General features: G+C 41.3%; 1 protein-coding gene across 4 annotated transcripts in view; it reads right to left on the bottom strand.

The window, feature by feature from the left end:
• Nucleotides 1-16,927, bottom strand: part of LOC145470061 (uncharacterized) — a 91,433-nt gene that overhangs the window by 48,658 nt on the left and 25,848 nt on the right. For all 4 annotated transcript variants that reach the window (XM_081453891.1, XM_081453892.1, XM_081453894.1 and 1 more), the window contains 17 exons: nucleotides 16,648-16,814; nucleotides 15,892-16,048; nucleotides 14,596-14,862; nucleotides 13,700-14,005; nucleotides 12,740-13,063; nucleotides 11,990-12,301; nucleotides 11,385-11,708; nucleotides 10,155-10,472; nucleotides 8,910-9,236; nucleotides 7,795-8,121; nucleotides 7,026-7,355; nucleotides 6,270-6,590; nucleotides 5,444-5,770; nucleotides 4,087-4,398; nucleotides 3,355-3,522; nucleotides 2,286-2,456; nucleotides 1,286-2,086 (listed from right to left, as the gene is read on the bottom strand). In XM_081453891.1, the coding sequence (XP_081310017.1) occupies nucleotides 1,286-2,086; nucleotides 2,286-2,456; nucleotides 3,355-3,522; nucleotides 4,087-4,398; nucleotides 5,444-5,770; nucleotides 6,270-6,590; nucleotides 7,026-7,355; nucleotides 7,795-8,121; nucleotides 8,910-9,236; nucleotides 10,155-10,472; nucleotides 11,385-11,708; nucleotides 11,990-12,301; nucleotides 12,740-13,063; nucleotides 13,700-14,005; nucleotides 14,596-14,862; nucleotides 15,892-16,048; nucleotides 16,648-16,814 (5,259 nt within the window). The remainder of the gene's footprint in view (nucleotides 1-1,285; nucleotides 2,087-2,285; nucleotides 2,457-3,354; nucleotides 3,523-4,086; nucleotides 4,399-5,443; nucleotides 5,771-6,269; nucleotides 6,591-7,025; nucleotides 7,356-7,794; nucleotides 8,122-8,909; nucleotides 9,237-10,154; nucleotides 10,473-11,384; nucleotides 11,709-11,989; nucleotides 12,302-12,739; nucleotides 13,064-13,699; nucleotides 14,006-14,595; nucleotides 14,863-15,891; nucleotides 16,049-16,647; nucleotides 16,815-16,927) is intronic.

Genomic DNA, 16,927 nt, shown 5'->3' with positions numbered 1-16,927 from the left:
GTATTAAATACATCGGGATCAAATTCTTGGGACAGATAATCCTGTTGTCCCCTTCCAATATTCAGAACTAATGTGTTCGTAGCTCTATCAGAAACTGAATCACTTATGCTAATGAGGCAGATATTGTAAACAAATATTCCCCTAAAGAACCGCAATAAAATGATTCAGCTGGCCAGACGTCCTCAGTAGCTCAGTAGTTAGTGCGTGCGAGCAGTGTGCAGGAGCTCACAACTGATTAAAATCTCGTCACTTATAAATTGCATTAAAAAGGAACACGCTTTAGTAAAGATTTACGGTTTCAAATGTTTTCTCTAACCAATAGTAAGTAAGTAAGTAAAACTTTATTTATGCAGGGTGGCCCATTCAGCACAGTGGCTGGTATCCAGAGGGACCCTGCTAAATACAATTTCTAAAAATATAAAACGTCTAATAGTATAAAATAGTTATAAAAATAGAGTTAAAAAAAAACTAACGTCTAGTAGTTGAAATAGTTATATAAAAAAGAGTTTAAAAAATTGAAACGAGTTACAAGCATGAACTGGTAGGGAAAAAAATAGATATCATAAATTAGGTGCTATAAATAAAATGGGCTTTGACAAGATTTTTAAAAGAGGAGAGTGATACAGCTTGTTGGATTTTACAAGGTAGTGAATTAAAAAGGGCTGTGCCAGAAAATCTAAAAGTAAGTTTGCCAAGGCTAAGTTTGGGTTTGGGTAGATGGAGGTCAGCCTTCCTTCGAGTGTTGTAACCATGTACATTGTAGTTCCTAATGAAATAGTTACTTAAATACTGAGGAACTAAGTTATGCAAACATTTAAAAACTAAAACACATTTGTGGATTTTACGGTTCGTTTCTAAGTCAGTCCACCCTAAAACATTAAAAGTATCTCTAGAAGAGTCACGCTTGAGAATGATACGGGCAGCACGGTTTTGCAACCGCTGCAGACTTTTGCTGGAGCCAACAGACAGTTCACCCCAAGCAGTGTCAGTATAACTTAAGATTGGCTCAGTAAGGGTATTGTAGACACACTTCGCTGCTTTAAGAGTGAGGCAAGATCGTATGCGTGCTAGAAGTCCTAGACGCTTATTAACTTTTTTACAAGTAGTGTCTATATGCTCTTTCCAGTGAAGCTGTTCATCGAGCATAGTCCCAAGGTAAGTGAATAACATAACGCCATGTACGTTGGTTTTCCCAAATTACGTAGCTCAAACTCTCTTACTATAGTAACATGATTGACCTTTAAAGACTAAAATCTAGGTAAGAAGACTTTGAAAAATGGCAAACCTTGCTCTCCCGGAGTTTTCGCTCCACTTCTTCCACCGAATCATCCGGTGTGTAAGCACACACAGAGAGTCTCTTGCAAGTGTCTGCAATCCTTTGTATGACGTCATCCAGCAGGGTCTTAATCTCCTCTTCTGTCCTATCAGGTCTTTGTGTGTCTTCGCCTGTCACTGTCTCCAAGCTCTCCTTAGAACACTTTTCCACCTCGAGTGAAGAGCCCCCTATCTTAGCAGCTACCTCTTTGGGGTAGTCTTGGGAAGATAAAGTGTTCTCTCTGGTGCGGCTATCTAGAAGGTTCGGCTCGCTGCCTCCTACAAAAACCTCGTTGTTTCCTAGAGCGTTATCGATGTATATACCCGCGGTTTCATCGTCCTCGTCGTCTCTGTTGTCAATGTTGATTGAAAACGTGCTACTCGAGCTCCATAGCGTGTCCATCGAGCATTCATACGAGCTCCTCCGAGCGCGCACGTCCAAAGAGTTCTCGCTTCCGAATGAGTAACTCCGAAACGCGAAGCGACGCAAAGGACCAGCTTCGGGAAACTCCGTAAGGAACTCCTCCTCGCTATCGTCTTGAATGCTTAACTGTGGCGGGACAGAAGCTGGACGTTTGAGCCTTCCTAGTGTCTCCTTCTGTTTTCCATCTAATGGGATTCCGGCAAGTTCTTGAACGCTGCCCCATTCTTGAAAGAAGGGTTGGAAAGATTCGCTCACATCAACATCGACACTATCTGAGAAATCTTCGACAAGCTTCAACGCCTGAAGACTCAGTCTCTTCAGTTGATCCTCGCGTGAAGCCACTTCATCCTACAAATAACAAATTACGAAGATATTCAACAAAGTATATTTCAAATTATGAATGAAAACCCCGACGAAGCCCTGGTTCTTCAATGGTAGAGAAAGTCCTCTAGAGAAAGTCCTCTTGATCAGAAACGTTCGATTTCCTTTTGCCTTAGTTTCAAAATGGATCATTCCTTAATCAACTTCGCTCTTTGCCACAACAAACCTTTAACTTCTTCCGTCGCACGACAACTTCCGGATTCTGATCCTCTTGGTCAGCGGTTGTGTTTAACTCCTTCTTGACATCAGAGATCCACTGCTGGATTTCGTCCTTGTCTTTCTCCAGAACTTCAAACTCATTGGCCACTTGCTCAAGCGCCTGCTGCTTCACTCCAACCTATTCAGTAAAAATCAAAACACCGTCATTAGTTTTCTAGCCAAACGTACTTGTAAAATAGTAAATAGTTTGAGCTGCTGTACTTGTAAAGTTATTGGCTTCAGTGTACTTGTTGTGGTTCAATATTACCCTTGGTACAATTTGCTATTTTCCTTTGTTCTAGTGCATGATGATATATTTATCAATAAGATTATATCCTCTCGATTTCTTTCACGCATTGAAATTGAGAGGGAATAATCTAAGTGTTTTAGTATAAATCTACTAGCCGTTCAAAACATTCTCTGGCCACGTATTTTTCCTAACACCTCATTTCAACCAGGGCTACAAACTTACGAAGGTTAGTACTTAACATGATATAAATGTTGCCAACATTTCTCAAATAGACCTTATCACGGTTTTCGACGCCATCTTGACGGGTAGGCAAAGTGGTCAGAAATTAAAGTGTTTGTATGGGAATCTGATGGCAAATATCTCTTTGCAAAATTGAATTTTACTCAATTTTTGAATCGCAATGTTAAAATACTAGGTGGAAGATTGTATTCACCAAGTTTGAAGGATGTAGCTTGGCTAGAAGACTCTCATTTGATTGCCAAGCTGTATCCTTCAAACTTGGTGAACACAATCTTCCACCTAGTATTTTAGCATTGCGATTCAAAAATTGAGTAAAATTCAATTTTGCAAAGAGATATTTGCCATCAGATTCCCATACAAACACTTTAATTTCTGACCACTTTGCCTACCCGTCAACATGGCGTCGAAAACCGTGATAAGGTCTATTCCATGAGAGGTGTTCTTACTCCGAAAAACAGAAACATGTGCAGAGAAAAAAAAAACAATGCTTTACCGAAATTAGAATAGGATAGCCCAAAAAAGGACCGAAATGATATTCAATTTGCACCTGAAATTTAGCTTCATTCCACGTCTCGTTGACCAAACGCAGCTGCTCCTCGAATCCCAGCATATCCACGAGTCCTTCCCCTTGTCTTAGTTCCTGCAGCAAGTCAAGTGCTTCCTGATTAACTGCTTCCAAGACTGCTTCATTGTCCAACAGATCTTGACCAACAGCCTGAAACGATGATTTCAAAATAATCCTTTAATATATAATTCTTACACATGGTTCTCCACTGATGCGCCTCGGGTACTGGAGCTCCACTATAAAACTTATTCATGAAACACATCGATGAAACAAAGGTAGAGCAGAGAAAAACAACACCAGTAAATTGTGATCATAAATGAGAAGATGGACTCCTATCTGCAGAACTCGGATTTGTTTTTCCGAAAGTGTCTGTGTTACTGACAGGAAAATCATCTTCCCACAATTAAAAAATTTTCCATTGAAGTATAAACCTGTTTCCATGTGAAAAGGCCCGAGCGAACAAATCGTATGCACATAGGCATGCAATGCGTGTTTAAACATGTTGATAGCTAAAAAGACCTTGGGTGGCTGTCGCTCTTTCTTGTGCTCATCCATTTGCGACTCAATAATTTATATCTCCGATGAAACACGATTATGTAATGAATTCAGTTTTTCCAAACTATGTACGTGCAATTCTATGCAATTCTGAAAAGGAAACCATTAAAGCTGTTGTAAAACAAGAAAATAGGTCGAAGCAGAGACGAGTTCAGTAACCTTGCACTCTTCGATCTGCTTTTTGCAGTCATCAGCATTCTTGACTTGTCGCTTGGTAACAATCCCGTGGGTATTCTTAAAGAAGGCGTTCATTTTGTGTTTCTGCTCAGCAAACTTGAACCATTTGCCCGTGACTCTCTGGAAGAACTCTCTCTTCTCCGTGATGTTCTTTTGTAGTGCTTCAAAGCGTTCGATTAACTCTTGGATTTCCTTCATAGCACAGCCGGCGTCGTCGACCTCCATCATGTCCTGCGCGGCTCTATTCAGTGCTTCTAGGTCACGCTTGTGGGCGTTCAGTCGATCAAGAATGCCCTGAAACGGCATGGTACATCATCACGCATAAATGTAACGCTTATTGTCACACAATGAATGTAACGCTCATTTTCAAACAACGTATAATCTGCTTTTACACCAACTCAAATGTCACACAATGTATAATTAAACTGCTTACATCAACTTAATTGTCACAGTGTATAACCTGTTTTCATGGACTTAACAGTCCCACAATGTATAATTTAAATGTCACGCAATTTATAAACTGTTTCCACCAACTTTCCAGAACAGAATTTTGAAGCTACCTGTGACACAATTCTGCCTTAAGAAACTTCCTTATATTTCGATTGTGGAAATTTTAAAGAGAAATTTATTTTCAGAATTTCTCTTTATAAGATCTTTTGAGTTCTTGAACATCTTTTCAAGTTCACAATGTCTGTTTAAGTCTACGAATTAGCTTAAACGTTTTAGGCCGATTGCCGTGAAATACATGCCTAATTGTCTCCAAAATGGTCTGTTTTACGACAAAATATTATACTTCGCCACTCGTCGGTTCAAATGATGTCAAATGATGGAAAACCATCTCGACTCTGTTTCCCAGTCTCTCGGTCTCACCGACCACTTTATTGTAGCCGCTACCAGCCAAATCCCTGGGCGACAGGAGGCGGGAGATGACAAGACTGCGAGCAGTCTCTCTTTTCCTCGAAAACCGCGGGGAAGTACGCAAAACAAGTAAGCGTGCGAGCGTGACTGTGAGCGCGACGTGTCACGCTCACAGTCACAGGATTTTCGAAGAAAAGACAGACTGCTCGCAGTCTAGGAGATAACTGACATTTAAGGCTAACTAATTTTATTGTTCAAATGACATTTTTGCGTCATCTATTCACAGATAACTCAACGAGCGCTCGTAAAAAATGGTATCTAAAGTGGATCCCGATTTTTCAAATCTCTAAGGGAAACAAAAATTGGTTTGAAAAACTGGGTAGTTCGAGAAATTGGGGGTAAAATACGAGTGTCCAACTGAGGTGAGGGAAACAACTTTTGGTTGGAGTTATCGGGAGGTTTGTCCAACAGGAAGCCATACCTGATATGCAGTAAGTTGATCCTGTGCACTGTCGAGGCGACAGCTTGTCGCGTTCTGCAGTTCGGCGTCTCCTTCTTTCTTCTTTAGCCATCGAATCATCTTGAGCTTGTTCCTGGTGAAATCCCACCACTTCTTGGCAGTTTTCTCGATGCTCTTTTTCTTCTCCTCCACATCCTGTATCACCGTGTGCCATTCCATGTTCAGGTTGCCGAGTTTCTCGTCGAACGCCACGGCCTGCCCGGAGGATTCCTGCTGCAGCATCAGATGTCCTTCCTTCACCACCACGTCGAGATCAAGACACTGCTGCTTCCAGTAATCCACCTTAGCCTGGATTAGGGTTGAAACAAAAGTGACAGAATAGTAGTTAATGGAATAATAGCAAAGAATTTAGAGCCAGGCAGGACTAACACATACGCGGATGGGAAATAGAACTCTGTCTAAGAGCTAGCCCTAACTAACAAATGGCAGATCACATGTGGAGAAGGACAATTATGTTGACAAAACTCATTATATGGCTAGCTCCGTGAGCGAGCAAAATGACCCGAATCCTGCGCTGTAATTGGCTAACCAACCGTTATGATGGCGCTATATTGTCCCCTCGGGATTACCCGCTGTGTCTCGCAAGAAAATAGTGTTCTTTTTCAATACAATAAATCCTTTATTGCCCAAGCTTGTTCAATCAAGATGGCTAAATATTGGCCTCATTCTTTTTTTGCAAGATAATGAACCTCGCCTCCGTCGCGGTCCATAATCAAGCGAAAAATGAACTAGGCTAATATCCAGCCATCTTGACCTCACACCTGGTTAATAACCCAATATATCTCACCTTAGCCTTTCTGGATTCCTCTTTGATTTTCTCCAACACTGTCGGTGGTATATCCTTAGCACTACTCAGCTTCTCTTCAATCTTTTCCAGGTACTGTACCACCTGTTTAGAGGAGTCCAGGTAATGGCGTGATAAAACCAACAATTGGTACCTTCCGGCAGCCCATCGGAGCATTTCGTCCCAACGATCGGTTAACTTCGTGAGCTTCTCGCCGAGTCGCTCAGCTTCTTCGCCTTTGCTCGCCTGGAGTCGCACTTCCCGGCCTTCTTTCACGAGGGATTCGAACGAGTCTTGGCGGCCTCTGAAGTTGGACTGAAACTCCTGGCAACAGAAAAATTAAGAGATCAAATTAGAAACCGGCAGACAACAGCTCACCAAATGCACTAAAAGACCATATTCGTATTCCCGGTATTGGACTGGAACTAGCTTGCAACTGAGGCTAATGCGGGGAGTCTTTTCAAATGCAAATGACTTTTATCTCTTTTTAATGATATTCCCCACATGAGCCTCCATTGCAAGCTAGTTCCAGTCCAATACCGAGAATACGAAGACGGTCTATTTTGGTCAGATGAGATGTTTTCATAAATTTGAATCCTGTTCCGTTTAAGGGCAAACCGTTTTGAGCTTTACGCTTTCAAACGACGGAAAACAATCATTTTCCGTCCAGTTCAGAGCTTAGTAACGTTCTTGTTTTATGTATCATGATAAAGAAAAGCTTTCCAGTAAGTGAACTGAACATTGCCAATGATCACTCACCTCCAGTCCTTTCAGCTGTTGCGCGGCCTCCGTCTCGTCACGTGGTTTCTCTACCTTAGTAAACGCTTCCATCTCATCGACCCAAGCTATAAACGCGTCCAACTTCTCGTGGAAGCTTTTCCAGCTGTGCAGCTCTCCCTTCAGAGTTTCCACTCTTTCCGGGATGCCGCTCGCCAGGGCTTCCCATTTCTTTCTCAGGGAGTCACACTTCTCGTCCACCAGCCTATCTTGGATGTATAACATGTACTTGCCTGTGTTGGACAACTCTTGGTAGTTTTCGACCGCTGATTTGAAATCCACTTCGCAGCTTTGCATGTCTTTCTTTACGCCCTAAAAGAAAAGTATCCAATCTTGAGAATAAGGTAAACAGCCTAAGTAAAATGTAGACTCAAGATTGCGTTAATACCAGCACCGATCACAAAATAAACGATGATATGATTTAAAATTTTTTATACATGTGTAACGGTCGATTGACGAAACCTTCACATAGTAACAGAGAAAATGTCTGGTCCTCAACCTCTTCACTCTCTCTTTTAAGATTTAAGTCGTTTGGTTGTTGTTACTGACGTCATCAATGCTGTTGTTGTTGTTGTTGTTGTTGTTGTTGTTTTTCCTGTTGTTGTTGATGTTGGCATTGTTACTGTTATTTTACTTGGTTTGTGCACAGGCAGCAAACAAATTGTCTTAGTATTCACGCCTTCAACCGTATGCATGTTGGCAAGCGCATTTTCGCAGCACTGTTTATCGCGAGAGATAAAACGATTTTTACCTCATAATAAGCCAGCGCCTCCCTTAAGCTCTCCTCATCTCTACTCGACAATCCTCTTTCGTTTTCCAACTGATCCTCAGCTTGAACTACCCATGATTCCATGTTCACCAGCATCTCTTCTTTCTCGGCCCAGTCCATCCTAAGGTCGTCCAAGTCTAACAGTTTCTTCTCGGCATCTTGTACAGCTTGGTTCCATTTCTCCTCCAATTGCTTCAGCGTGTCTTTGATATCGAGGTCTTTGAGTCGCATGCTTGCCGAGAGCTCGGAGCCTTTCCAGATCAAGTTGTCGAGAACACCTCTCAATTCGCGCAAGTCTGCAAGCAGGATCTGAAAGCAATGACAGTTGAGTGAGGCATATATGAAACGATACCATGCCCACGATTGACGTTATTTTTCTGACACGGAAGACCGTGTTCTACCAAACACCGAGAAGAGAGTTAAAAATACAACGTGAGCCGAGTATATTTGACGGACTTAGAGGTGTTTGGAAATGTGGTCAACCACTGTCTCAATCGAAGCTGAAACCAACGAGAAAACGGATAAATAAAATCGTAAGAAAACTTTGCTTATTAAGACCAGATATCAAAATACCGTTAAAGTTATGACTTTCTTTGTTTAAACTTGATTCATTATTAGTGAGTTTGAGAACTCAATATCTTTGAATGGTTGCTAAGTGACGCGAGGGACCCACTTAACCACTAACTGGCGTTGCGCTGATGTGGCATGGTCGAGAGAGTGTAATTTAAATTTCTCTCTCTGTCTCATTGAGTTTAAGCCTCTAAACTTAATCCTGGACTTTTAGGTGGTCAACGGAGCAATATCTTTCAAATATCAAATGAAAGGCAATGTCAAAATAATATTCTAGTAAGTAAAAAAATACTAAGGATGGTTAAGAACTTGTACGAGTTCAGTTATGACCAAATCAGAAACTATCCATGGTAATTACCGCACATTTCTTTTAATGTAAGTTTTGAGAATTTCGAAGTATATCGTCCCCCTGGCTGATAATTTACTTTTCTCTCCTCACCTGTTTGTTTGGCAATTTACCGATGTGCAAAGGAGAAATTAGAATTTGGTCACCACAAAACAAGAAAGAATTATTATATATGACCTACCTTATCTTCTTCGATGAGAGCAGCCACTTCTTCAGAACTCCCAAAACACGGCACTTGTGTGGATAGCTTCACTGCTAGTTCTTCAAATCGTGACGTGAATTCTACAAACACTTCCTGATACTCGTTGAGTGGTTTAAGGCCCTGCTCTGCGCTACTTTCAGACAATCTTGCTTTCTCGAACAGTTCATTCCATCTTTCTCTCAATTTGCACAGCTTGGCCTTGAACTGCATGGTCCCTGCATCCATGACCCCTTCGGAAAGTTTCTGCGCCTCCTCTGTGAACACGGTGAAGCTTTGCCGGCGCTGGAACAATTCATTTGAGACTCCCTGTGTAAAAAGAGCAAAACAAGAACTATGTAGTAATCCCACTGAAGGACGAAACAGCAATTAAAGATATATAGTTGGTGCGTGAGGTCTGCATATAGAAAAAACAGCCGAGTTCGTTACATCACTTCCGCGACGCCCCAATCCACAAATGAAGAAAGAAAAGATTGAGGAAAATATTTATGCATCAATAAAAGTTTTATTATCTCCTTACATAGAAAATGTCTCTTGAAAAGTGTGTGCGAGTCGTTTGGATGAAAGCGAACGTGGACCGCTTGTGCAACCAATCAAATTTTACGATTCAATTTAATAACTAAACCACGCGCGGAGCAGAAACATCCGTTATCTATTACTGTGCTTAGAATTATAAAGGTAAAATTCTTCCGATGTAACACTGCATTATTTGACAAGTTCACCAAAAACGACAAGCCATTAGTCACTTATACGCAAGAGGAGTAAGTAAGAGAGTAATGTGTCTTGTAGGAATACACACAAGTAACCAAAGCTGAATGCTCCAACTACCTCGGGTCCTGGCAACCGTAAGAAGAGCCAGCCCCACTATAAAGTTGATGTTGCTGCTGTGTTCAATTCATACCATTCTATGGACTTCATCACTAAAATATCTTGGAAGATAGCTATTTTAGCTTCAATAGAGCCTATACGAGCAGCAATGAGTTGTCTGGAATGTAGGTCGTTTAGCCCCAACTAGATAAGCCCCTAGCCGGTTAGCCCCCAACGGTGAACCAGAAGTCGATTAGCCCCCATTCAAGCTTTAAGAACGAGAGATAGACCATCTTTTCGACTTCTGGTTGGGAGCGAAACGGTTACGGGCTAATCGACTTGGGGGCTAAACGACCGGATACCGTTGTCGAGCCTGATTCCTTTGGCTGGTATCCCTGTGAAGTCCTGTCCTAACCTTACCTTGACTTGAGCCAGCCATTCCTGTGACACTCGACTTTCCCTCCGACTCCTTTCCAAACGAGAATCCACTTTATCCATGTACTCCACAAACTTATCCATCTGTTCCTGAAACCCTTCCCACTGTTTTGATTTGCTGTTAAGGTTTTGAAGATGAGAATCAATCTCGTCGAAGAGCGACTTCTTCAGCGATGAAATGCTGTTAAGTTGGTCCTCGATTCTGGCTTTGCAGTCCTCGCTCGCTTTCATTTTGATCGTAGTTCCGAGAGAAAAGATGAAGTTGTACTCCGCTAATTGAATTTGGAGATCTTGTTGGAAGTCCTGGAAGGAAAAAAAACAAACAAACAATTAAACCTTACATTCACAAAGAAATAACCTGACGAAAGAGTACACATGGTGGCCACATATATCACTTTTCCAAATTTCCTGACTTTTCCCTGATAAAAATCAAATTTACTTGACCAGATAAATACAACTTACAGCCGTCCTTTCCACTCTTTCATTAAGACTGATACGTTTTCAACAAATTTTCCTCCTTCATTAGGAAAAAATATCGTTGAGATCACCGTGACCCCCAAATGTTTCTTCCATCGTTCAATGGTATTAAATCAGCCGTGTTAAGTTACATCAATTTTCCCTGACTTTTTTTCAAAATGTAAATTTGCCCTGACACAAAATAGAGTTTCCTGACTTTGACGAATTTTTTTTCCTGACCATTTCCTGACTTGTGCAACCCTGCTACAGATGCAACAAGTAATTCATGAACTACATCAGAAATGAAAACGAGGATTTCATATCCTTCATATGCTTACTTTCTAGCTACAATTTCAGGGGAAACAGTGCAGTGTTTGAGTGGTCCAGTGAATTACGCGGTATGTCTGTGGACGTTTCCTCCGCACACAACGTATTACATTCTTAGTTCTTTGCTTCTTAGCAAGTGCAATGGAACCTAGGAATGCCGCTTAAGTCCTCTTTTTACTATAATTTTGTAATTTTCAAGTTAAAACCATGCGCGTAACAAATGTCAGCTTTCAGAGCGATTCCTTTATGTTGGTTAAAAATAGTAATTCTCAATTCTGATTATCACACTTTTCTTTTCATGTTAATTCTAGGAATATAATAATACATCAGACAACATTCCCTAGGCTGACGATTTTCGTTGTTCTTATTACCTCTGTGCTTGACTTCCTATAAAAACTGTACAGAGAAATGAGAATTTGATCATTTCCACACCTGTATCTCCTGCTTCTGCTCATCAACACTCTCAATCCCAGTCACATTCAAGGTCTTTCTCCGCGTCACCTCGACCTCTCCTTTAGCCAGAACTTCCTTAAACCCTTCCAATGCCTCGTTGTATCGGTTCCAGTTGTCCAGTGCGGTCGCGAGCTCCTCTTGTCGCTGTTTACACTCCTGTGACACTTCATTAGACAGGGTTTCAAGTCTTGTCACATTCGCTTGCATAAAATCTAACGCACCTTCCTTTTGCAAAAGATCTTTGCCTTCGGAGATGGCTTGTTCGATCTGCGTTTGATGCGAGTCTAGAGATTGTAGAATGTCCTATGAAGAAAAACAAGAAAAGGTCTAGTCTTCCTGTATCTCACCGGAATTTTCTTGCATTCTTGTTTTTGTACATGTCGTCTCATGATTTTGGGGCTTTAGTCAATAGGCCTTTTACAAAATGGATGTTTTTCATCTTTAATCAGAATTAGCCGAATTAGCCGTAAAGAAACAAGGATGGTTAAGGATGCAGAGAATTAACACGGATTACAAACGAGGAACTTTAAAAATTTAGGCTAACCGTTTAAGATGCGTAAACCATGACGTAAGCCTTTCCTCACCTTAATAACCTCCAGCTCGTTTTCCACATCCACCACGCCATCTAAACAAAACTCCACTTCGAGACGACTCTTCACCTCCTCAAGAAATGTGTCGTGTTTCTGAGTACACTGCTGATGTTCAAAACACTGACGCATGATAGAGAGTCTGTTACGCCTGTCACGCACTATGGGTAACGCAGCTTGAACTCCTTCCGTCACGGCGTGGACTTCTTTTGCGAATTCCTGGTTGTTCGATGAGCTCAACAGTTTTTCTGACAACTCGTTTAGCCTTTGGAGGGACTGAAGTTGATCATCCATTTTGGAAGCTAGTACCTGTATAAACAAAAGGTGCGGCATTCCTAGGTTCCATTGCACTTGTTTATCGAATGCGCTTCTTTACTATAGCTGCATTTGGCAATGCGTGTCACTGAGCAGTAGATGTACGTCAAGAGAAATGACAATCTATAAGTTCAAATCCCACTCCCTCCACGTGCCCCACCCCACTGTGCCAGGTCTGCATCAAGATTTTCCTTTATTGTTTTTCCGCATAGTCTCTGAGAGAACAGCGTATATCCCAGCGCAAGATGTGGAAAAGTAACGAATTAGTTCCTAAGGGAACAAGTGGGTGCCCTGTGAGGAAGTATCGGAATAGTCCATTTCCGAGTTATGTTACGTTTCTGTTTCAAAACGAGTCCTCGTGCAAAACTGTTCATATGAAGATGAAATCGAAATGATCTACTTCTTACTAAGGGGCTGCAAAGCCTACAGTACCTGAAATGTCTGCATTAAAGGCTGAAATTCGTTATAATCTTGTACGCGCTCCAAGGCATCGCATGTTTGTTCTGCCTCCTCCACCCAATGAACCAATGACTGCAGCTTTTCCTTGTATTCAGAGAAGTTTTCAGCCATAACCTGGACTCTGGGATGCAACTGTTCAATCTTGCGCTTGACCTCTTCCCATCTCGATCGTAGCTGTTGCATTACAGTTTCAAACTGCTCTTCTTCTTGTGGAGATGTCAACTTGGTCTTGGTTTCTTGGAGGTTGCAGAAGTCGTCTTCGACACTACGGAAAGCTTCAGAAGATGCCAGGACCGCCTGAACAAAGAAAACTAATTGTGAGCTGGTAGAAACTACGAAGATAGTGTATTGGGCTACAAAGCATTTCAGAAGATTTGTGGCACATTATTTTGATGACAAATTCAGACAATATCACCTATCTAATTAACAATGTATCGATATCGCAAGGAGAAATTATAAGCTAGGTAATGACTCTGCCAAACTGGAATATGCAAAATACACCACTAGAAACTGTAAGCAATTCTACTCCCTTTCGCTTCGCTCGGCCAAATAGAAAACTATTCTATTATAAGTAAAGGAGACAAATAATACAAGAAATAATGGAGGGAGCCGCCAGCAATTGAGTTTGTTCACAAGAAACTGAGATACGCTGAGTACGTGTACAAGTCAGAGAGTATAAGAAAATGTCACACGCTATTTCACACAACGATAGTTATAAAACAACAGCCTCGAGTAAGCTGATCGGCGTCAAGGAGTGTGATATTCACAAAGAGTGGAAAACAAAAATCTGATTATTCCAATGGGAAATAATACAGTATAACATAATGTATCATCTAAAAGACATACATTTTGTAGATTTAGCCACTAACAACAGAAACTTTAAGGTGCCACATTGACACATGCACACAAAGACTAGGCCCAATAGAGTTCTACCTGGTATCGCTCATGAAGATCCGCACTGTAACCCTGGCCACTAAATTGCTTATTAACCTCAGCCCATTCCTTATCAAGGGCCTCGATGTTCCTTTCCAATGAGGATCGTAAATCTTCAAAGTGACCCCTGATTAGGCGCGCCTTTTCTCTGTTGTACACTTCGCTCCATTCCTGTGCTATGAAGGTCGCTTCACTCTCGAGGCGCCTTTTAACTTGCTCGTTGGGTACGATGGCTCGTAGTTGTTCGTGTGTTTGAAGAAGGTCGTTGCATGTGGCTTGTATGCCGTCCAGTTCGTCATCTGAGGCCTGGAAAGCGAAATAGGTTGATGAAATGCGTTGCTAGCTAAGAGGATGGAGACAAAGGGACAAGCACGCAAATGAAGGACGCGATAAAGAACTTAAATGAAAGTTAGAGGAACAAAGGGACGAGGAAAAATGAAGGAGGAAATAGAGAATTTAAATGAAAGTTAGGGGAACAAAGGGACGAAGGGATGCAGAACAAATACAGAAAATGGAACGGGAAATAAAGCAACTAGAGAATACAGGAAGAAACTAGGTAATGAAGTAACAAGCAAGAAACTGGATTGACGGGAAAGTAGAGGAAAGAGATGGGCCATACTTGGGTAAAGGACCCTAGTCATCCACACCTTTGTTTTGCTTACATGCGAGAGTTTGGCTTTTACATTTTATTCGGAGCTTGTCGAAACGAAGGACGCCTAAAGATAATTAAACATACTTTTCAGCAACGCGACTTACAGTGAAGCAATAAGATTTCGCTTTACCATGCAACATCCATCATTTCGATGGCATCGAAAATGACGGAGACTGACTGTTCTTTAAAGTAAAGGTCTTTTCTAAATTTAAGTTAAAAACATTTAAGAAAAATCACAGCTTACATGAGTCAAATCTGATTCCAGAGTCCACGAGCGCATTTTCTTGGCGTTTTGCTCAAAATGCTGCAGCAATTTGTAACAGTCTTCCAGATTTCGAGAGTGTGTTTCTACCCCTGCTTGGACGATTTTCCATTTGGAGTTGAGAGAAAGAATTTTTTCCTGCGGCTTTGAGAACTCCACATTCTCCGCCAGTGAGTTACGTAGTTGGAGGTACAGTTGATTTCTGGATTCCACAAAGTTTCCATGTTGGTCCATGTCCTCAAAAAGTTTCTGGAATAAAGGACACAATGAATGACATTGAACTATCGGTTAGGGTAATATTATTAACTGTATGTAGGAAGGTCTAGATGGGAATGCTGAAATCTGTGATCAGGAAAATTATCTCAGTTGTTACTGGGTGTGCTTTTTAAGTTCCAGAGTACTCATTTAGTGCCGGCCGTCAGCTAAAAAAACCGGCTACTTCAATTTCTAAGCAGCCTACTTTTCGCGAAATTTTGGTGTGTAAGTTGTAAAGAGTAATCGAGGGAGAACACAGGTTCTTTTTAACGTGACTGAACCTTGCCTGTCTTTGTCTCGGGACAGTCAAGGCTGTGGCTGGAGATAGGGAATGGGGTGCACGGTGTAAGTTTTCAATTACGCTACTGCTGTAGAATAAAAATTGAGAAAAATCATTCTAATTCCTTAATATTCTTGGTGTTTTGACCTTTTCAAAAATTGATTTTGGAAAACGAAATAATTATCTCCAAGAGAATGCGCAAAATCGCATTTCAGAGCTTCTCAATTTCAAACGTTTCTGGGGGAGCATGCCCTCAGACCTCCCTAGAGGTTTGTGCCTTCCGCACTCAAAGCGGTGTCAGCTGTCTACTTCATGAAACAAGCCCTCTACTCCCTTTTTAATGAGAATCCTAGTAATGAACTGTTAAATTGAGAATGTAGGAGGTAGGAGAATGTAAGTGAAGTTACATTTGAAGTCGCAACTTTCGAAGCGTCCGTTACTTTCGGAGGTTCACTAGCAACGCGTGACATTTGAATTAGGGGACGCTACTTTCACTTACTTTCGTGACTTAGGCCCCGTCCACACGTATCCGGATATTTTTGAATCCGCAACTTTTTCTTTCCGAATACGTCTTCCGTCCACACGCATCCGGCGAATTCGGCAGCGAATCCGGACATTTTTGCCACGTGTGGACGGGGAAATTTTTGAATCCGGAAAGAAAAAGTTGCGGAATCAAAAATATCCGGATACGAGTAGACGAGGCCTTAATGGTATTTCACTTTGCGTTTAGAGTGTCTACTCACCGTATATCTTCCAAGCTCTCGTTCAACTTCTTCTAAAGTGTTCACATTCTTGTAAGCTTCCAACGCCACCAGAGCTTCCTCCAACCACTCGAGTTCGTCTTCAAAGCCAGATTCAAACTGTTCTAGCTGAGGTAAGATCTGCTTTAGTGTCAGATACCTGATGATAACAAAAATGAGATAAGAAACAGTTTACTTCGATGCATTTTTATCTATTTTCAGCCAAGTCAGTCTTGAAAATTTCCCGTCACCAACAGAGGCGCTCTGGCAAAGTGTTTTGTAACCGGCCCATTCTGGAAAAGGCTGGTATTGATTTGTCAATAAAACCTTCTATCTCTCTTTAAAGCTGTGAACACTAGAACTAAATATGGCGTACCATTTCACGCATTTGTACATGTTCGTCTACGGAACAGCATTATGACCAACAAGCATATAGTAAGCTAAGATTTTACAGTGTCCAAACCGAAAAACAAAAAACCTTACAAGATTTCCCATTCCTTGTAGATAGTAGGTACACCCCTAGACTAAAACTTAATTTGCAGGTCTTAGTGTGTGGTGTCTTGTCAGATATGAATTTGACCTTAAAAGTGCAAGAGGAAAAAGTTACAAAAGTTGTAGATTAGTAAGTCACGTATGGTTATACTTGTTAATGGTCTCGTTGATGTCCAAACATTATATTATGCCGTAACGAGCTCTTAAGAGTGACAGAGTTAAACTGGACACAGTCTGAATTACAAGAGAATCCTTTAAACAAAATACCTGTGAGGAACCGAGGCTTTGATCTTCTCAAATCTCCGATTAATGTTTGATAGCGTCGCATTTATGGAGGAGGCCATGTCCGTTTTGAAATCTTTGAGAATGGCTTTGGTGAGTCTGTTTAACGAGTTTACGTTAGATTCGCATTCTTCGATCTCCCTTTGTGTCACCTGAAATGTCAAAACAAGAATAAGTACTTATCATCATGCACACAACACTGAACGACTGAGAACGAAGATTGAGATTCGATTTATGCTCATCTCATGGACCTATCGAGTTATGA

The sequence above is a fragment of the Orbicella franksi genome, chromosome 15 (assembly GCF_964199315.1).
Source record: "Orbicella franksi chromosome 15, jaOrbFran1.1, whole genome shotgun sequence".
Taxonomy (NCBI): Eukaryota; Metazoa; Cnidaria; class Anthozoa; order Scleractinia; family Merulinidae; genus Orbicella; species Orbicella franksi.
Note: the sequence above shows the minus strand (reverse complement) of the source record. Positions and strands in the feature narration are given on the sequence as shown.